At 50.2% G+C, this 21,711-nt stretch overlaps 5 protein-coding genes across 5 annotated transcripts; 3 read left to right on the top strand and 2 right to left on the bottom strand.

The window, feature by feature from the left end:
* Window positions 1-664: 664 nt before the first annotated feature.
* On the top strand, window positions 665-2,802 carry TRIVIDRAFT_185482 (uncharacterized protein; the record flags this gene model as incomplete). Its single annotated transcript, XM_014106064.1, has 3 exons — window positions 665-1,358; window positions 1,454-2,079; window positions 2,138-2,802. The coding sequence occupies 3 exons, from the start codon at window positions 972-974 to the stop codon at window positions 2,223-2,225; spliced, it is 1,101 nt and encodes a 366-aa protein (XP_013961539.1).
* Window positions 2,803-3,287: 485 nt separating this feature from the next.
* Window positions 3,288-6,480, top strand: TRIVIDRAFT_132350 (uncharacterized protein; the record flags this gene model as incomplete). Its single annotated transcript, XM_014106065.1, has 4 exons — window positions 3,288-4,818; window positions 4,892-5,320; window positions 5,447-6,334; window positions 6,416-6,480. Coding segments are annotated over 4 exons (2,913 nt in total), but the record flags the coding sequence as incomplete, so codon positions are not given.
* A 1,869-nt stretch (window positions 6,481-8,349) lies between these two features.
* TRIVIDRAFT_197191 (uncharacterized protein) lies at window positions 8,350-9,435 on the bottom strand (the record flags this gene model as incomplete). Its single annotated transcript, XM_014106066.1, has 5 exons — window positions 8,350-8,694; window positions 8,888-8,968; window positions 9,065-9,098; window positions 9,154-9,177; window positions 9,425-9,435. 5 exons carry the CDS (start codon window positions 9,433-9,435, stop codon window positions 8,350-8,352), a joined length of 495 nt encoding a protein of 164 aa, XP_013961541.1.
* A 4,839-nt stretch (window positions 9,436-14,274) lies between these two features.
* TRIVIDRAFT_3592 (uncharacterized protein) lies at window positions 14,275-16,008 on the top strand (the record flags this gene model as incomplete). Its single annotated transcript, XM_014105454.1, has 2 exons — window positions 14,275-14,346; window positions 14,632-16,008. Coding segments are annotated over 2 exons (1,449 nt in total), but the record flags the coding sequence as incomplete, so codon positions are not given.
* A 969-nt stretch (window positions 16,009-16,977) lies between these two features.
* On the bottom strand, window positions 16,978-20,677 carry TRIVIDRAFT_85913 (uncharacterized protein; the record flags this gene model as incomplete). The annotated part of the gene is made up of 7 exons (XM_014106067.1): window positions 16,978-17,892; window positions 17,952-18,255; window positions 18,326-19,721; window positions 19,810-19,980; window positions 20,047-20,214; window positions 20,314-20,456; window positions 20,564-20,677. 7 exons carry the CDS (start codon window positions 20,631-20,633, stop codon window positions 17,265-17,267), a joined length of 2,880 nt encoding a protein of 959 aa, XP_013961542.1.
* Window positions 20,678-21,711: the final 1,034 nt, after the last annotated feature.

Raw genomic sequence — 21,711 nt, forward strand, 5'->3', positions numbered from 1 at the left:
CAACAGCAAACCGTGCTCCTTCGACTTTGCTCCAGTCTCCCTCACAGGTTCTGGGCCGACGAAGACGACCCTCCTCAGACCACCAGCTGGAAGGCGAGCCTCGCATTACCCTTCCTGCTACAGACGCTGGGTCTGCCGCTGCGGACGCAACTTCTGGGAGGCAACTGAAGCGAAGGCGGCGCGGCGGTGCAGGCGTAAATATGCTGTCCGACGGGGACATGGCCGGAACCTCGAACGGCTCCGGGACCGCTCAAGCAAACGGCTCCTTTGCCGCACCCACAACACAGCGAGATGTAGCGTCTTCTATGGCTACAAACGGCAGCCGTAAGGCAGGTGTCGTGACAAACGGATCGTCAAATGGGGAGAGGCGCTCATCATCACAACCTACAACGTATTTTGGACATGATCGAGAGGAAGTCACGCGAATATTGATCCAGGCTTTAACGGACATGGGCTACCAGGCGGCAGCTAACAACATCAGCCAGGAGAGCGGCTACAGCTTGGAGAACCCTACCGTAGCAGCATTTCGATCGGCTGTGCTTGCCGGCTCGTGGGTGGAGGCTGAAGACCTCTTGAGGGGCGCAACAGTGGCAGATGAGACAAGCGAGGGGGGCAATGGTCTTGTTCTCACTTCTGGATCGGACAAGGATGTCATGCGATTCTGGCTGCGGCAGCAAAAGTTTCTAGAGCTACTAGAACAGAAGGACACCACCCGAGCTTTAACGACGTTGCGGGGAGAATTGACGCCCCTGTACCACGATACAACCAAACTTCATTTCTTATCAAGCTTGCTAATGTGCCAGTCAACGGAGGATCTAATGCAAAAGGCCAACTGGGATGGCGCACGTGGACAGTCTCGAAGAAAGCTACTATCTGAATTATCCAGTTGAGCCATCCCCACGTACTCCGCTAGTACACTGTTCATTTTGCTAACTCGTTGAGCTACTACAGAGCGCATTTCACCATCAGTAATGCTGCCGGAGAATCGTCTGGCAGTTCTACTTGACCACGTCAAGCAAAGCCAGATAAATACATGTCTCTACCACACTGCGGCGTCGTCCCCTTCCTTGTACTGCGATCACCTTTGTGACCGACGCAACTTTCCCTCTGAATTTGCACTAGAGCTGAGTGATCTAGGGGGAGAGGTCTGGTCTGTTCGATTTTCTCATGACGGTACACGTCTTGCGGCCTGCGGGAGCCGGGAGCATGTCAAAATATGGGATACACAGACCTTCACCGTCACTCATGTTCTTCCAAACCACGGAGGCGACGGTGTTGGCGACATTGCTTGGAGCCCTGACGATTCTATGATTATGACTTGCTCTTTCGATAAATACGCTCGTCTATGGGATACAACTGTAAGAAGCCACCCTAAGAAGCCACCCCACAACGCACTTGCAGACAAAGTTGGGTTTTGCATCACATTGAGACTGCTAACACATGAGAATTCTAGACTGGCACCTTGATCAAGACACTTAGAAAGTTTACCGAGCCAGTGAGCGGCTGTGTATGGGCGGCAGACAGTAGATCGTTTGTTCTGGGAAGCTTAGACAAGGTTCATGGCCTGTGCACCTTTAACGTATACGACGACGAAATCATCGAGTGGAACAAAAAGCATCGAGTACAGGACCTCTGCGGTTCTCCCGATGAGCGTCTGCTGGTCGTAGTGGATGATTTGCAAAATATCCACGTCTACGATGCCAACACGCGAGAGCTGGAATACGATCTGGAGCTAAAAGCAAGACCAACATCCGTCAGCATCAGTCAGGATTCCCGGCATCTGCTGGTAAACAAGCAGGATGGCGAGGCCCAGCTGATTGACTTGACCACGAGGAATTCGGTGCACAAGTTTTTAGGCCACACGGGAGGCGAGTTCTTGATCCGTAGCGCATTTGGCGGTGCCAACGAGAGCTTCGTGATGAGCGGGAGTGAAGATGGCAACATCCTTATTTGGCACAAGAACATTGGAGCCGCCGTGGAACGGTTACCCGGCCATCAACCACGATGCAACGCGGTAGTCTGGAATCCTACAGATCCATGCATGCTGGCATCGTGTGGAGATGATGGCCGCATCAAAATGTAAGCACCAGCCAACCACGTGCTCAGGAGCTACAGTATACTAACAGTGGATTTGCAGCTGGACCAGCAAGGCACGTAGTGTTGAGCTTCGAGCGAGGCATCTTCGCGGATCTAACGGATGGAGGAGCACGGGTGACGATTCGTAGGCCGGGGAGCTAGCTCAGGTGCTCCAACGTCGGTTAGGAAGCCCTCCATCGCCTAGGTCTCTGTCATTGATGGCATTTTTGGTACCCGGACCACCTTCGACACCGCAATCTTCTCCCACGCAAGAAGAGTTCGGGCAACAACTGCCCACGGCTCAGGATTTCAATCTGAGAGGCTCAAGAGCGGATGATTTCCCCACAGCTTTAGCTGACCTTCAGGATGAGAGGTACAACATGCTCCATCGGCGGAATTGACCGCCATGTCCTTAGTTAAGGAGACTGGGCGAGGGAGACAGAGGAATGTATTGCTACTGCGAAAGCGCTACTCTTCAACATAAGTGAGATCATGGTTCAGCCTTCAAGTTTCACTTTCAGGCTCTTGTTGTTTTTTATGTATACTGTTATTATTCTTTCTTTCTTCTGCTCTCTCCTATCAACCTTCTGAACTGTCGAATGGGAGGGCGTTCAAAGAGGTAGCGGCCAATGTATAAGGGCTTTTGATGTCACGGGCGGTTGCGACTGCGTGTAGAAGTGTTTTTGCTTACATGGGTATTATTCAATAAACAACTCTCTGCATGTGATTAACTCCACGACTTTTCCTTTAATGAAGATTCAGGTGGCGCTTCAAGTTGCCAACACTCTGCTTGTTCGTACATGTCGCAGGGGGCCTGCTACGTTAGGCCGCTTCAAATGCGGGAAGTAGAAACACACATTATGCTTACCTGGTAGGTATGCTGATACATCTCTATGTACCTAACCGTTAGATAAGGCAGCCGAATGATGTAAAGAGTACATTCATTGCAACGCTTCAGCCGCACCTTGAAGGAGGGGTCGGGCAGCAATTGGGAGGCCCCTCTTTATGGAAATATATCCATCTCCTGCTGCTTCCAAGTCTCAATGTCCAACAACTTATACCAAGGTGTTTGATGTGTTATCTTTTGCGTTATCTCAACGAAAATGAGTCAATCGATCTCAAACTCTCGTATTGTTTCCAATAATCAGTTTGGGAATGATGCCAGGATCCATCTGGGCGATGTGCATAACTACGCGCTGGATCAGGGAGATCAGTGCCTGAGAGACTTGCGAATAACTGATCCCCGCGACGATAAGTCACGAATACAAAAACGCGGGCTACTCAGAGATTCGTACTATTGGGTCTTCGAAAATGAGACTTTCAAAGCTTGGCGAAATGATACACAGGGCAGAATACTTTGGATCAATGGCGATCCAGGGAAGGGAAAGACGATGCTGCTCTGTGGTATAATCGACGAGTTGATGCCAAAGACGAAGTTAGCAGAGTCGACGGATCAGACTACGAACAACACGCTTTTGTCTTTCTTTTTCTGCCAAGGCACAAATGCGTACCTTAACAACGCAACTGCTGTACTACGGGGCCTCATCTACCTCCTTATTATCCAGGAGCCTTCGCTTATCTCGCATATTAAGGAAAAACACAATCATGCGGGCAAAAGCCTCTTTGAAGATTCGAACGCTTGGGTAGCCTTACTTAAGATATTTCTGGCTATTCTGCAAGATTTAAAAGCAAAAGAAAAGGAACTAGTTTTAATTATCGATGCGCTGGACGAGTGTGAAACGGATTTATTTGAGCTTTTGGACGTTATTTTACAGCAATTTCCGTTTCCTCACATCAGATATATTATATCCAGCCGGAACATAATCGACATTCGAGAGACTTTTGAGCCCTACATACAAGTACATCAAAAGATCCTTAATCTTAACCTGGAACAAAATACATTATATATATCCGAGGCTATCGATGTATATATTAAGCATAGCATATCAAACCTGCTCTCAATACGGGATGACTCAGACCTCCGCGATAAATTACACAGGATAATTCAACAAAAAGCTCACGGCACATTTTTATGGGTATCTCTAGTGATGAAAGAGCTTAAAAAAGTTCGACAATGGGATCTAATGATGGTAGTTGAGGAGTTCCCAGAGGGCTTAGCCGCACTCTATAAACGGATGATAAGCCAGGTCAACGAACTAAAAAGAGGGAACGCGGAGCATTGCAGGAATATACTCTCAACAATATTAACAGCATACTATCCACTGAACCTGGCCGAACTTGGAGTCCTCGTTAACATTCCAAGTCATATTTCAGAGAGGCTTGAATCTATTACAGAGCTTGTAATCATGTGTGGTTCATTTCTTACACTAAACAATGGAAATGTTTACTTTATCCATCAGTCAGCAAAGGACTTTTTATCTACAGAGATATTTTCGACTGGAGTTACCCAGAGACATATAAATATTTTCAAGCGGTCAATCGAACTCATATCAAAGCTACCAAAAAATATCTTCTGTCTTCCAGATTTTGGACCAAGGCCGAAAGATGCACAACCACCTAATCCGAATCCGCTAGCTTCAATGAAATATCCATGTTTCTATTGGGTCAACCATCTTTGCGATACATACGCCACGAGTTCCAAAGATGAACGTCAACTTATACTCAGTGAGACCTTGGAGCCCTTTTTGAAGACTCATCTTCTCCGCTGGATAGAGAGCCTATCTCTGCTTGACGGGGTGCCAGAAGGTTTACGTTCCATACGGAAACTTCTCCACAAGGCATGTATTCAACTTGAAACCATGAATAGATACCAAGAGCTAACAAGTGCAGCTTAATGACGATCTTCATCTTACAGGGCTTCTAAGTGCCATAGAAAAGTTCATACTTAGCAATGGATCGATCATTTCTCAGGCTCCCCTGCAAGTATATGGTTCGGCACTTATCTTTAGTCCAATGTCAAGCGAATTGAAAGCCACACAATGGGACGAGAGACTATCTTTCATACGAGGCTTTCAAGGACTTAGAACAACCGTTTTTTTACAGTCGATCAAAGGCCATACGGGCAAAATTACGGCTCTCGCATTCTCGCCTGATGGCGAGACGCTGGCGTCCAAATCCAAAGATGAAACAATATGCTTTTGGGATGTGGCAACAGGTGTGCTGAAAGAAACAGTTGAATGCCATTGCGATGGGGCTTCAGCTATTGCGTTTTCGCCAGATAACAAAACCTTGATGCTTGCCACATTTGGAAATCCAACACTCGGACGAGATGCCGAAACAGGCGGTAAAGAAGCCGCAAAAAGCGATGGCTACTGGATAACACATTTCACGTTGTCTTCGAACTGTGGGATCCCTGAGACAAAACGCGGCGACAGCGCCGTGCAGTTAGCTGGGCTCTCGGAAATGGAAGAGTTTCAAAAGGATTCCGATGGCATAACTGCTTTCTCATTCTCCTCTGATCGCGAGACTCTTGCGTCAGGATTGAGAAATGGCTCGATTCTAATATGGGACGCGACAACGGGGATGTATCAGCGGACAATCAAAAGCTTTTTTGGAAAACCAGAAACAATTGCATTCTCTCCAGATAGTCGCAGAATAGCATCGGGATTCACCAGCAGAATATGGCTATTCGATGCAACAACACGTAAATATCTGATGGCGATCGATGAAACAACTAGGGGTGCGGGCGCTATTGCATTTTGTCAGGATAATAAAAGGTTGGTTGTGGGAATGATGGACAATTCAATCCGAGTATATGACATAGCAAGAGACGTTTCTGCGCGAACTCTTATGAGCGGTGGCGATTCAGCAATTGCGATCTCGCCAGACAACAAGATTCTAGCTTCGGCATCTGACGACTACATAATACGGTTATGGGATGCGACAATGGGTATCCAAGAAGAGCATATGCAAGAAGAGGATCCACGTAATTACCCGAGAGATGCCATTTGTGAAACTGCAATCTCACCAGACGGCAAGATACTGGCATCAACAAAGGTCCATCCCAATGATATAGTGCAGCTATGGGATCTTGCGACAAGAACGTGCCAGGAACTAGACCCGGGACGTTCGTTGGAGGTTACTGCCATTGCGTTCTCGCCAGACAGCAAGACCCTGGCATCAGGATCTGACTTGGAAATACGGTTATGGGATGTGGTGACGGGCGCCTGCCGACAAACTCTAACCAACTTTAAATATACACAAATATTAGCAATTGGATTCTCACCAGATGGCAAAAAACTAGCGGTGGGCCTCAGATTTGGGATAATGATGCTGCTAGATGTAATGACTGGCAAGCGTCTGTGGGAGGGGGAAATAAGTCGCAGAAGGAGAATGGTCAGGTCCGACGAGCTACTCTACTTTCACACCCCAAGAGGAGCAAGGCCATCGCTACAGAGATACTCATCCGTCGCCTTCTCTCCAGATGGCACCAGGCTGGCGTCGATACACTACGCGCAAAGTCCAGAAGACAAGATCGGCGAAATAAACTTCTGGCACACAGCAACTGGACAGTTCTGGCAGGGATTCGATATCAAGCTTCCAAACAATGAGATGTTTACATCTTTCATATTCTCGTCCGACGGCAAGTCTCTATATTTAAACCACAAATACATGGTGAGTGTGTCCCAACCAGATGCAGAGACATCAAAACCAGACAAGGAAACGTCAGAATCAGGGGCAGAGATGCAAGAGGCTCCCAAAACCCAGAAATTGCTACTCATCGACGAATGGATAATGCAAGAAGCTCCAAAAAAACAGGAATTACTGCTCATCGACGGATGGATAATGCAAGAAGGAAAACGCCTGCTCTGGGTTCCCAAAGAATACATGACCCTTGGTGTATTCACGAATAGCGATACGGTTGTGCTTATACATTCGTCTGGGTTAACATTCTTATGGTTGGATCTAAAAAATTTCTTCATAGCAGAGCGTCACCAAGGAAAATATTGAGATCTTTTGAAACGGGCTTTGTGGATGCGGTGTTCTCCATTGGCATGTGAGGGATCAAGTGACGTCTCTCCTCTTATGAATCTTAGTTTGAGGAATTAGTAAAGGAGTATTCTTGCAGGTAGAATATAGTTTCGTCAACAGTCGATACTCTATGCGTTGATTGTCCACATTGCGTGTATCTCGTTTTGCATAGGTACCCGCAGATATCTGAGAAGAGCATTATCGACTTGGTTACCTTTCACATGAAATGCAAGGCATCTTCAATACACCTCGGGCTTTTTGACTCAAAAAGCCGAATCACAGTACAAAAGGCACAAAATAGAGAATGTCCGGCCCTCTACTAACTAAAGTCTAACAGGTGTTATAGGCAGGGATTATTAGCAGCGCGTCTTCTTTCAAAGTCAGCCATGACATTGAAGTTTGACCCCAAACGTCCCTTCATCAAGCCACCATTTACCTCCCGTGGTTTCCGGATAAAATAACCAAGGGGGGTGGACGTATTTCTCGTATGCGCCTCTAGGCCGGATCGCAAAACAAGTAGCACGATCGAAAAAACACACCGGCGTCCCCCTGGCTGATGAAATGTAATCAAACACATGCAACTACTGTCCTCGTACTACCGTACAGTAGCAGTGCTAGCAAAAGAACAAAAGGGACCTAACAGAAAAAGCAAGAAAAAAGGACACAGCACAAAGTGGCGCGGTGTCGCGTGAGCAGAAACCGCCAGCCGGCAGAGTCGTGACATGTTCGGTATTCAGTTGGGATTAGCACCAGACGGGGGATGCCCTGGATGGGCTGCCATGCATGTCGCATGTAGGTACTATGTACTCCGTATGATGCAGGTTAGCCAGTTGCCGCCAATTCAGGAATTATTATTATTATTATTTCTTTTTTTCTCGTGTTAGTGTTTGGCAGACGTTCATCTTTTAGCTTGAGATCTGGGGGTCTAGCAGATAGATTGAGGGCTAATGCGTTTTGCTAGGATGAGGCTGGTAGGTGGCAGTAATCCTCCGTGCTCGTGCCCTGCATGGGAACGAGGCAGATGAAGGAAACACTTAGGGAGTGCTACCAACAAGACTACTGCACAAGCAATTCGCCATGGGCTGATATGATTAGTAGGCTGAGGATTTGATTGGTATAAGAGGAGGATGCGATGCCACAGCGTATGTGCATGCAGTGATCTGCTCCTCGGTCTCTCAGTCTTGGAGTGCGCCTATTCAGGGTCCACGGTAATCTTGATTTGATTCCAACGCCCTGTCGTGGATAGACTGACGATGGTAACATTCGGTAGCTATCGGGGACCTCGCTTCACCAGGCCGTAGGATCGTAGTACTGCCAGCGAGAAGAGGTAAGGTGGTACTATTAAAAGCACCAGCCGCTGCAGTATCCAGGGCAAAAAGTCCACGCCCTCGCCAAGTTCTCTTTGAGAAGGTTCTTTTTACCCTGCCCTGGCGTTTTGCCGCGTAAGAAGCCGCCAGGAATGAGACGCCTGGGCTTTCGCAGCTTTCCCAGCATCTTACCCCTTTCTTCTCGACAGGCCCAAGCATCTGTCGGAGGTGGCCTCTTTGACGCCTGGGGTGTAATTTGCAGAGACATGTCCAAGTGTAGAGCCTTGACATGATATCGGGACGCGGAAGGCATCAAGGCTTGCCAATGCTCTGTTAGCTGCGCCTTTTTCGCTTTGCTTTTGGCGGCTTTCGCCAGAGCCTAGCCGACTTAACGAGATTGGACAAGGATCCTAGAATGCAACCGAATCGCAGAATATCCCCACACAATCTGGGGCATTTGCGAGGGGCACAGGAGCGAGTTTGTCGTTTATACCACTAGCACTGGCAGCTCTGCACCGTCACGCAGTTGCTTAGCCCGAAGTGTGTCTCAAGACTCGTAAACAAGTAATTACATTCAGCGATGAGGTTAGCGGTGGATTGTGAGACCGACCTGTGCCATACAAGTACCGCGAATCTCGGATGCCCAATATGGCCTAGAAGAACTAGAGCAGCAAGTTAGCTGCGAAATAAGCAAAACAGAGAGGCACCGTCTTTGACCCGGCTGTTACATGTCGCCTGCAAATGCTTACACGGATGGGCCAAGTAACATCCGACCAGGCCGATCTATCGGTGTACAGTAGTTCCCCCTTTGTTCCTCAAGACGAAATGAATGGCCTACAGCAGAGTGGTAGTACAAGTGCACCTGTGCAGTATGTAGGTCAGTTGTCTTGGATTTGCATGTGGCATGATCGCCTGCACAAGTTGAGCAAGAATCGACACCAAGGCAATTGGAAACAGCCAAGCCACTCCATCCTTGAACTAGCATCCGGGAGAATTTCCCGCTTATCCAGAGCATCACTTTCAGGGTACGTCGACGCATCTTCTTCCTGATATACCAGGGGGTGATGCAGCGCTTTGACTGGATGGAAGCATCCGTATTGCTGACATACGTGTCTTCCATGTTGTCTTACACTGCACTCAGGAGAAGTCATCCACCCGAATCGATTCACATGGCATCAAAATCGCGCTGGCTCTGTTGTAGCGCGGATTCCTACTTGGGCATTGAGTCCCAGAGACAGACACGAACTGTTTCGGCGAACCCGGGAGTAAGAAGCAGGACAAGCATTGATGCTTGGCGGGGCTGCCCTTGGTTGCTTTGGAAGTATAAGGCAATCAGGGAACGAAGAAGGGTTGTTCACAAGCAACTCAATTTCCCAATTGAGATCAGGTTGTTCTAACTGTCACATTATCTCATGGCCCTATTTGGCATTGGAACCCTGATGATGTGTTACACAATGGATATCCATTTACTCCGTATAAGTCGAAGGATCGGAAGGTGGCGCCATACACGAAAGGGTTTGCTTTGCAGAGTAGGATCATGCAAACAGGTTTTTGCTGTAGAATCCAAGACACCAGCCAGTATACTACTCCGTGGTAGTAGTGGATACGGGTGCTCTGTATTACTGCTGGGGCTCCGTCGACCGTCCCACTGTCTTTCAGAACAGCAAATGTGCAATTGCGGATCTTGATATTCTGGTAGCATATTTGGTAATGGGAACAGCAATCAGTTGTACCTGTATCATCTCTCGCTCTGTTCCGTAAGTCGGAATAAAGGGGCCCTACTCGGCGATATCGTAATTCCGCATATAGGCATGGTATAAGCCTTGAGATAGACGTTTCCAGGGCTGCTCTATCACGCAGCAGCAGAAGGGAAGTTGTGGTGTATGCAATGTATGCAACAGGGCAGACCGTTTCGTCTCGTTACATGACCAGCAAAAACGGGCAGTGCTGACAGCTTTCACGTTGTATTATGGGGTGTATATCGGCGTCTAAGTTTTTGCGTAGCTCTGGGGCACCCTAGTACAACAAGATGATGGCGGATCAAGGTAGGGTAGCATCAGACCTCTCCCAAAGTTGGACGTTGGTCCGAGGTTTCCAGGAGCACTGGCCATCTATGTATCTGCGCCCAGCCAATAAGCTAGAGTTTTAAACTGATCGTAGATCAGAGATGGAGGCTAGTCATCACAATTCTCTCCATCGAGGAAGCTCTATTGGCTGCAACGACACAGGACGGATTCGACACCGGTGTCATCTTGGGCATTACACCGAGGGTTGGCTTCGAGAACAAGCAGGATTTGGGGCAAGCGGCTAAAAGGCGGGCGCATCCAACTCTTGACCGTGAGCGTTTACCGCCGGTGCCCCGAGTGCTCCATCCATACGGTGTTTGCAAGTGGCAGAGCTCCGTATTGGGATGGGGGCACACGCCTTGACCGTCATATCGTCTGATGCTTGCGGCCGACCACGTAGTATTCCGTCCAAGAATCAGCAGCCGAAAAAGGAGAAACAAGATGCCATGAGTCGCCACTGTCGCGAGATGCAGCCGTGCATTAGTTGAACGGTTCATTTTGGCCAATGAGCAGATCTGTGCCTGACATGCAGGTACGGTACTCGCACCAGGAGTGTAGCACCAACACCCCGGCTTCCCCGAGTTTTTTCCTGTTCTTTTCGTCTTCTTTTCTTCTTTCTCGCGTGTGTCTGTGTCCCTTTGCCATTAAGGAGGTGATCCAACGCATCGGTACATGTGGTACAGATCCCCCGTGTAACAGAGAAATTTTGGAGGGGGGGAAGAAAAACAGGAAAAGTAACATAGCATGCCTTGTCGCCGCTTCCTGCTCTTTTTCTCTTTTCTTTTCTCGACTTGACCCGTCGACGGATTAATACTAGCAGGGGCCTTTCGGTTCGGACTCTGTTCTCCAACTTATAGTACAGTAGTGTAATACCACTTTTGCCCTTTTTGGTTCGCGGGATAGATGCCTCTTTTCAGGGCGCAGTATAATACCCGCAGGTGCCATTTGTGCGTGAAGGCGTGTTCAGTCAGGTGCCGTCTTAGACTTCCAGACTACTTACTCGTACATGTACAAGTACAAGTAATAATACCAGTATGGAGAGGCAGTGGGGAGACGGGATCCATAATTGCCATCTTGCAATAGCCGCTCCTGCATACAGCAAGCTAGCCTCGATTTTTGCTGCTTCACTGGCGGAGAACTGGATCGAAGAAGTACTCGTGCATGATAGCGCCCCGTACTAGGAGTAGGACAATATTGCTTCATGAGTCCATCGATATGCGACGGACCACTTGGCGGCTGAGTGAGTTTGCCAATATAGTATCATGTGTACCTGTAATTTTCTTCTTCCTCGTACTCGGTAGGGTGATAACGCTGGTAGAGAGCTGACTACTGCATTCTGGACTGAGGAAACTAGCAGACGGCGGCGACGGCCTACTCCATTCTGGGTGCACCCGAACCGCTAGTAAGTGTGATGGTCCAGGACGGCTAATGACGGGCGCGGCCATAGTGATGGCGATCAGGGCTTGGATGATTGTATGTCCAGACTCTCTCACATGACGAGTAGCATTTTGTTCGGCGCCGGGCAAATTCGAGGGAGAGGTCTGCGGTGGTGTGGCTCGTTTTGGTGTGTTATGTTGCCGTGATGATACCACACAAGTAAGCCGTGGCTTTTCAGCGATTTGTGCTGTTCCTGGCCCCCTGGCCGAGGCTGGCCCGTTTTGACGGCCAAACGTCGAGACGCTATTCCATAGACTTTGCTAGAAGAGAATTAAGGAGCCACTCCGCGCTCCCGTCGCCACCCCGACATGATACAGGTGCTCATAGCCTGGCACTTGTTGACAGCCCTTGTCCTTGGCAGCAGAATCGACTGCAACACATCTATACCCGTGCCTGGATGTCGAGGCAGCTAAGCGTACGACTACTCGTACACGCGCATGCAGCCCTGCATGGGACAGGACAGGACAGGACAGGACAGGATGCTGTAGTGCAGTAGACTTGGAACATGGCCTGCTCCTATTTCCTCCATCGACGCAGTGACTTGCAATGCCACTTGTACGCTTAGCAGGGCAACTTACCGCAGAAGTACTCGTACTCATAATCCAGCAGCCAAAGTGGATGTGACATGCCCGTTCATCTCACGTAGTCTACTCGTAGTCCCCAGGCAATGCCCCGTACCGTCCTGGCAGTTAGCATTTCATTTGTCAAGCTTCGCAGCGTGTCTGACTCTCAGCCCCAAATGCTGAAGCCGTTTGCGGGAGTCCAGACATACCTAGGTGTACGGAGAAACTTTTTCGAAGCTGATGGATTATGGAGTACATGTGATTACTGCTGGAGACTCTGGTGGGGAAAGGGAGCACAGGACGCTCCGCTACTCTGACGCAACTTTCAATTGGCAATAGCCTGGAAGTCGTCGGCTCTTTCCCAGCTGGACAAACGGAACCTTTTGAAAATGAAGGCGCGCCGTACAGTACCCCATGCGGCGTTGTTAGTATCGTGGAGTACCTGCCGCCGGTGTTGGGTGCAGCAGGAACTTGGGGATACCTGTACGGGTACTGTACTGTACCGCCCAGATCCGGTGGCGAAAGGCCATCTCCATTTGGAATTCGGCCTCTTCCAAGGCACAGGTTAGCACCGTTGAAAACTTTCATGCTCCATTCCAGTATCGGAAGTGGTGGCTGTATCCCAATATTGATTGAGATGGATGGATCCAATTGCCGGCTGGTAGGTACCTGGTATCTTGCAGTACTCGTACAGGCATCAGATACGGATACAGGCACCTTGATTGATGAGATGAATACAGTGGACATGTACTAAACCCAACTCCGTGCCCGGCCTCTCATTTTAGCTCATTTCGTCCTATCAACACTCGCAAAGTAAAGTACTAATCCTGCAGATTGGTAATGAAAAGAGCCTCCTTATTCGACCCCACGGTCTCATGTAGGTGCTAACAGATGCAGCACTCGTACATGGACGCTGTATCAATGAATTGGTGGGGATGCAATTTATCAGGAACCCTTGGAATGTCGCGTCCACGGCGTGGCCCACCGGCTGTTCGTTAGGCTTCTTTAGTCTTTTAGGGGACAGCAGGGGCTTAGGCGTGCGCTTCTAGCGCGCCGGTGTGCTGCATGTACTTTGGCGCCTCTGCCAGTTACGACGAGACATGCCCTGCGGCCCAATCTAGCGCGAATTTCCGCTGCGGCCCACTCATTCTGGAAGTATCCTGCATCATGAACCTCCAGCCAGGTACATGGATCACGTCTGGTCTTCGGTTGCGCCTCTCAGCGCTGGGCCGGTGGCGGCGCTCCGTCATTACAGCGCCTCAGTCAGTGTTTTCCAGCACGGTGGGGACCTACGAGGGCCGTCCAGGGCCCTGTGCGCCTCTCGCATGGCAGCACAGCGTCTGTTCCGCCCGCCTGAATACCGGATCGTCGTCTAGAAACTCGGGTTTGGCAGCTAAAGCTTCGTCCCCACCATCTCCGGACAAAACCAGCCCGGGCCCTTCATTAGAGTGCTAGTATTTCAGCTTTTGCTTCCTCTTCTCCATGGCTCCATTCCGGCGAATCCCTCATTTCGCCGTTTCTGTTTCTTCTTCTTCTTGACATATCCGTTGCTATCTCTTGACCCACCGGGGCCTCGTTATTTTCGCCTTTCTGAGCCTCGTACTCTCTTCCGACCACCAGACGAGGTAAAAAAAAAAGAGGAGACGACAGGATAGGAGACAATCCCTATTGCTATTGTCCAACTCCTCCTACGCCTCAAGAGCGCAACTGCTTGACTTGATACTCATACGCACATGTACTCGGTCGAGAGAGAGGCGATTTCGTCTTTGCTCGTGTTCCTCCTCAGCATGTGCATTTAGAACGGACGACTAACAACCCCGTTCCCCCCCCCCCCCCCCCCCCCCCCCTTCTGCATCTTTCAGGAGCAGCCTCACAGCCTCACAGCCGCTCGCCATGGACTTTCTCGACGGCCTTCTCCTTGTTCCTCCGGACCGAAACCACATTCTCTCCAAGGCGCAATGGAAGGTATGATCCACAGCTCTTTGCATTCTTCATGGGGGCAGCCTCTAATTTGCTTCCTCAACAGACCCGATATGTCCTCGTTGGCCGACGGACTGCGATCAACAACAAGCAGAAGGATCGACAGAATGGTAATGGTGCGAAGGCATCTGCCTCTGATCCTAAGCCACTCACCAAAGTGTATACCGACGAATACTGCATCTCTCTCTTCAAGTCTAAAGTAAGCACTGATATGCTGGTTCCTGCCGCCCGCAGCGTATGTGCAACCTCTAACAGGCTCATGCTTTATAGGAAGATGTGGAACCCGCCTACCAGTGGCCCACGAGCTGCGTCCTCGAGTGTCAAGTCCAAATGCTTTCCTATCGTAAGCAAGGGCCTATCCTGCCCACACTTGTTGTTACCATATCCGACAAGGAACGAAAGCGCCGCTCCAGTCGATCCGTGGGGTTAATATCGAGTAAAGAAGCTGGCACCAACACTCTGTGGTTCCGCACGCTGCCAGACGATCACAACACCAGCCTTCATGATTGGGCTCAGTTTATCTTGGCCAAGAAGAATCCCGTGGTAACCGACGGAAACACTACGCCGATATTTTCGAGCCCTTTCAGCCCCCGAAGCCGCGAGGCCCCGGAGTACTTCACCAGGCCGGACAGCGGAAATCAAAATCAAGCGAGCGGCAGTCGCCCAGATAATCGGCCTCTCCAGCACAAGAGCTCCAGCGCTACGTATTCAACGGGGACTCGCGAGCGGCCCGCCACCTTCAGCTCTGACTCGCCGAGCCTGCGGTCCAAGCGCAGTGACATCTCTTCGCCATCTAGCATCAGTCAGCACCCTATCCAGAAGGCATTTGGGGTTCCTAGCCAAATCTATACCGGCCCGATGCATGGCGACGCGGGGTTGCCTGCAATCAGAGACTCGACTTATCAGGGAGAGTTGATTGAGGGATGGACGGCGGCTCAAGGACGTTCCTCTACCCTCAGTTCGCCTACGCGTGGTAGTGAGGCATTAGGTTCGCCAATGGAGGCGCCCCTGGGCTTTGACGTCCACGCGCCGCCTGCCCCAGGAGAGACGATCCTCGATAGAGCATTCCAGCTTGGCCATATTCCATGGGCCGAAACGAATGTCCCTGGTCAGGAGACGTTCAGCTCCATTGCCCGCTTCGATGCTCTCATGCACGAAGTAGAGGGCAAGCGCAAAAAGAGAGAAGCCAATCAGCGCGCGGAGCGGGCAGCTGTGCGTAATACGTATAATCCCGAGGTCGCGCCTCTCGACTTTGAGGAGGATCTCGATTCTGATGACAACGCACACTCTGCGGATGAACAAGACCATGGCTATGATAGAAGCCCAATCATTTCCCCCTCAGCTCAAAGAGCGCTAGCCTTCATTGCAGATCGACACGGAGATGCACCCAGGGAACATGGCTCACGACGTCCTACCATCTCTAGGGCTCATTTGAGCTACCATGCCGGTACGGCGGCGGCGCCACTACCACCGACTTCTCAATCCCCCCCTTCACGACCGCATACGGCCCACGCCAAGAGCCGCCTCAATCCGACGCAGAGAACCCAGAGCACGCCTCACTTGAACCCAGTTTCTGCCGGCAGAGGAGTCGAGGATGGTGCGTCGCGAAACGCGGACCCAGACAATCGCCGATCAGGCTCTAGTTCCAAAAGGTTGAGTTTCTCTGAATTTACCAGAAGGCTCTCGAGCACCAGCAGCTTACTGGTAGTCCAGACCAACACCAGCGGAGACAGCCGCCGAGGAAGCGTTGAGGCGGATCCCCAGCAGCCCCTCAGCGCGCGACGGCCCGACGTGAATCACCGGGATACTGTCCCTCCGCCCAGAAGCCGGGAATGGCAGAAGCAAGATCGACGGTGCGCCTGGCGCAACAGTGTTGGCGTCGTTGGTCCCGAAGGCGGATTTCTCTGAGCCTGCCGTGGTAACTTGATGCTTACCTATCCAACAACGCCTTGGATGCCCCCCCCCCCTTTTTTTTTTCAACTGCCGCCCTTCTTCGATTAATGTAGCAACTGGCTTTGTTTTTCAGCATATTCCCAAGCATCAAAAGGAAGCAGCCGCATATGCGGTTTTCGATACAAGCAGGGCGGGCCAAGTGCTTGAGCGAGAATCCTCTTCACTCTAATATGACGCACACATACATAACGACTTTACACATACATCTTTTTATTTGGCATCGCTACGACGCATTATGACGAGGTCGCTTTTAGCCTTAGCATGACTCCGGCGTTGGTTCTTTCTATCATCATGGGAGTGTGCATTTTCCTCTTCCTCCTCTCTCCCAACCCTCCCATTTCTCCTTTTCTCGGCGAACTCTCACCTCGCCCCTTTTTTTTTCGTTAGGGTTTGTTGAATAACTAGATATTCTATTCTTTATTTTTTTTTTGGTCGCCCTCTAGCGCTAGAGGAGAAACGATTTAAAGTGACGATGAAGCGAGCATATATTTTTAAACACACGACTTTTATTCACGGATTGGATGGATGAAAAGAGATGGGTGGTTGGCCGTTTGGCCTCCTGGATGTTATTTAGTAGCTTCTTTTGAATACCCAGGAGGCTATTACGATATATAAGAATACTTGATCAATCTTGTTAACAACCATGTGCATTTCCTCAAGCGTGTTCTTACTTTGTTTATTTCGCATTCTGTTTTCATGCGCAAGTAAGGTATTACCTACTACTAGTTTACCTACATACCTATCTATTTCCACACGATATCTACTTCCGTGCTTTTGCCTTCTTGTTGTTTTTTTAAGTCACTATCCTTATCTCAAGCTGCCCACTCCAGCCCCAATCCTGATTTCGATTATGCTTTTTCTTTTCGCTTCTTCATAAATGTCATCATGTTCCTCCGTTGTGGAACAAATACCGCCCTTCCTTCATACATCTTTCCCCCAAATTGTTGAAATTACCGGATGTACTGGGCAATAGCCTCTTGAAGCTCGGGTGTCAGGCGCTGTGAGATGAAGCCCTCAATAGCACCGCCGTGCCTCTGGTTAGCCCCGACCATGTACTCCTTGACCCAGGTGGTCACGTTCTGCACCTCGGGGAAATCGTCTCGCGCAACAAGCTTGCATGTGTTGAGAGCCGTGAACGTCAAGCCAAACCCGATGTCATCAGGAGAGTTCTCCGTGATGATCTCATCACCAACTCCAGCAGCTGCACTAGGGGGGTTTGCAAGCAGAGTGAGAAGAACTCTGCAGGTATTTCCCCAACCCTTGGCAAACTTCTGGGCGAACACCTGAGAATCACACAGAGTCTTGGTCAGAGACACCACAGCAGCCTTGCGGTCAACTGGTCTTGCCAGCTTGTCTGTCTCCTGCAGAATGAACGGGGGATAAACCTGAGCAAAGACTTTCTCGTCTATTTTATCGGAATGCCTGACAAAGTAGTCCGTTCCGTAGCCAACTTCTAGTCTTGCCGCAACAAGGTGGAAGAAGCGAACAAAGCGAATTTTGAAAGAATCGGCGGGAGATCCTTGCAGCTTTGTGAAAATGAGCGTAAGGATGGTATCGAAGTACGGGTCGAGAGCCGATCTAGTGAAACCAGAACATTAGTATCTTCACGCCCACGGTTTTGCCTAGAATTGACTTACGGCTCAAAGGAGTTGACAATCGACTCGAGAATATCGAAAGCATTCAGCTCCGACTTCTTTCCGTTCAGTAGTCTCTGGAAGATTCCAAGCACAGCCTCAAGCTGATTCTCCGCAACAATAGTCTTGGCTACCCTGGGAATGAGAGCGGACAGTAGACGTGTGCAAGCAGGAATGTTGCCTCTGGTTTCCCATAGAGCGGGCTGTAGCAGGGGACCAAGGAGCGCCCTGTAGTTATCGGAGACTGAATCGGCTGGGCTAGATTCGAGAAGCTGTGCCAAAATTTGGAAGATGTACGGGATGAACTCTGTTGATACAGTGTTGCTATTAGAAAAAGGAAGGTAAAGAGCAATGGCAATTCTAAGAGAGAAACTTACCGGTAACGTCATCGACCAATATCTGATGTGCCGGCTCCCATAGCTTTTGGTTAATTGCAGCTGCATGTATCGCAGCGCAGTATCGTACCAAGGCACCGAGAGCCTCGAAATGGTAATAGTAAAAGCGAGGGTTGCTGGGATTAGACTTCATGACGTTGGTGATGAGGATGAGATGTGTCAAGATGGTATCGAGCCAAGGGCCCGCTCCATCCTTGATGACAATCAGAATCCTCATCACGCATCGCATCAAGAACTCGTTCTCTTGCAGCTTTGGTGCGCTAGTCTCCCGTTCAATTAGCTTGAAGAGATGAGTGAGCAGATCCTTTGCAAAGGGTTCTATGTCTGCACGAGGGAACATTGCATTGCCTGCATCATCCGCCAGATACAGCACACGCTCCACAGCAATGGCTGCGTACGTATAGACAACGTAGTTAGATGAATTTAGGTTCTGAATCAATGGGCCAATGGCAACCTTCCACTGCTCCTTAGACAGCTGACTGCGGAACGTGTAGAGGAATTTGATGGCATCCACTTTGGAGATGGGCTGAATGCCATCTCCATTCACCAAATCTGACGCAATGTGCTGTTCAAAGAAATCGACCACGTTGACAAGTGGGTTGACGGTCTTGACACCCTGAGCCTGTGTGACAGCACCCTTGGCAGCAATCGAGAGGAAAAGATAGACGGCAGTATCCTTGGCTTTCCAGTCTGTCTTTCCCTGCGTGAGATAGTGATTGATGTATCGGGAAACAGAAGTGGTGACAGGGCCTTCAAATTTTTCCTGCAGGCTGCGGAGGAAATCAGTGGCCGATCTGCGTCGAGAGCCAGTATCAGATCCCTCCAAGTCCCGGCGAATATACTCGATTGGCTCATCCTCAAACATTTCGATATCAGACTCCCGCAGGGCAACATTGGGCAATATGACTTTTTCGACGATCTCGGTGAGGACATCTTCTTTGTTGAAGAGCTCAGAATGTTCTCGGGTTGCTGCGACTGCCGCCAGGAAGTGCAATGACTTGCTGACAAGAGTGTCATACTTTGTCTCCGAGCCGATGGATGAAACCAAACTCCAAGTGCTTGTGATGAAGGGCTTGCAGTATTGCGAAAAGTCGGCATCGTACTTGAAAGTATAGAGTTCGAGGAAATCGCAGATGTCGGCCTTGACGGTGTCAACAATGCTGACTTCCTCATCATCGTCGGTATCCAAGATGGAGTTGGAGTAGTTTAGATATTTGTGAAGCAATTCGGAGATGCTGGAGAGATTGTCTTCGAAAATGGGAGGCAAATCGTGGCAGGACATGTCGAACATGATCTTCAACTGTAGACTAAGCGTCTCGAACCAGCCTTGGAGAGCCGCTTTATCGTGGCTAAGCTCAGATATTTTGCTATCGGTGGTCTACATCATGCGCGCGCTCGGATTAGTACCGAATCCTGAAACCATTGACGTGAAAGGGACAAAACTTGTTGACTGGGGCTGCTCTTACCGCCAACAGCTGGAAGAATGAAGTACCAAATGTGTTGATGACATGGTTAATCTCTGTGTACAAGCCAGCAGTTCCCATAAGCGGCCTCCACCGAACAAAAATGGAATGAGCCACCTCCAGCACGCCGATGTTCACCTTGGGGTCGGTAGGAGAGAAGCGGCCGACGAGATCCTGGTAATTGCGCCGTCAGTATGAATTGGATCAAGCTCGCGAAATCAGCAATAGGCGGATAGCTACCTGAGTTAGGGTATCCCATCGCTCCCAGAAGTCTGAGTCGGCAATGATGCTGACAGCTTCGCCCAGCTGGCTCTGAATGTTAGTAGGAGAAGCAATCATCAGTCCGATGAGGCGTTCTTTGATTGTCTGGACCTCATCTTGAGGGATCTTGTAGTTTCCATCCGCGTCCTACGTATGCCAGTTTTAGTATCTCGGATGTTGTATTCGTCGTATCGGCGTGGGTGACATCGGCGGCGCGGTATCGCATCGCATTGCATCGATACTTACCACATAGTTAAGTCGGATGAAGTTCTTGAAAGCCAGGGCAGCACTTAGCCGAGCGTTGACGGGGAGGGAATCGGAGCTGACGATGGTGAGCAGAGTCAGAGAGTACTGGGGCTTGGTCGCCTCCTGCTTGAGGGCAGCCTCGGCTAGAATTGTTGAATGCTGGTCAGCACGCGATGGGCTCTCCAGACGCGTTTTATGCTCTCCGTATATCTGCAGAGAAGGCGGGGCGCTGGCGAGAAGCATAACGTACCTTCACGGTGCTGGGCAGGATCGAGCGTTGCCTGAAGCAGCTGTGCAATGTGGCCAACGTCGGCCGCCATGGTGAGTCCGTTCGCGTTGGATATCAGGCGAGATTGGGGGCAATATGTAGGGAGAAGGGGGGAGAGGAGAGGGTAGGAGGAGGCAAGTTGAATGTGGTGAGGATAGTGCAGGGCGGTATGTTTGCTTGTAGACGGCTTGACTTTTTTTGGTGGTTGCCTCGAAGCTGGTAGCGCCTCTTGCTGGGACCTTGCAAGGCTCTAGTGGGGGGAGAGCTTTTCCAGGGCCGTTTGTTTGCTTTGGGACGGCGGGGTGCAAGTGGGACAGCTGGAGAGGTACAGGTACAGGCGATGATCGGTGCTGTCAGCTGCCATCAGCCGTCTGCGGCTGGCTGTGAGAAAGATGGATTTGGCCCCCAGTACCACTAGACCGATGCATGCAGCGCTCTGGATGTAGATGTAGAGGTACAGCAAGCTGAGGCGTTGTGAACAGACGAGTATCGGCATTGCGGCTGGCTGCCGCCGAATCGAATCACACCCGCATCATGTAACGATACACTGCCTATGTACTCTTTTGCAGCAATATTGATCAAGTGGTTTCAGATCGACAATGCGTAAACGATGAGTGCACTGGGAATTCATCTGAAGAACTCGATTGTTAGATTGCCTGATTGTTTGATAGCAGCAATAATTAGTAGGTTCATGCTGATAATGCCGGCCAGGCTGCAATCAGCTGGCTGCCGCGTCCTGGCGTAGCGGTTCCGCCCGCCATCTAGCGGCCGTGTTAGGGCCTACAGGGCAGAGCCAGCAATGATGTGCAGCTGCGCTACAGCTACAGGCTACAGCTACAGGCCAAGGCCCGTGCGCCGCGACAAAGTTGAGGGCACATGCACATGGAAAAACCCTTACCTAAGGCCTCCTGAGCAAATGAGAGGCCTGCTTGGCTCTCCGTCATCCTGCATTCTGCACGACCTGTTCTACTCCAATAGATTTCGCCAGCCTGCACCTCGAGAAAAACCTTGAAGTCCCTTGTTCCTCGCCCTATCACGGCTTTCTACAGATGCGCCGCTGCTCGACCGCTTCGACTCCGACTCCGACTCTCCAGCCGATGACCGATCCGGGCGTCCTTGACCACAGCTGA

Source organism: Trichoderma virens (genome assembly GCF_000170995.1).
Source record: "Trichoderma virens Gv29-8 chromosome Unknown TRIVIscaffold_1, whole genome shotgun sequence".
Classification (NCBI taxonomy): domain Eukaryota; kingdom Fungi; phylum Ascomycota; class Sordariomycetes; order Hypocreales; family Hypocreaceae; genus Trichoderma; species Trichoderma virens.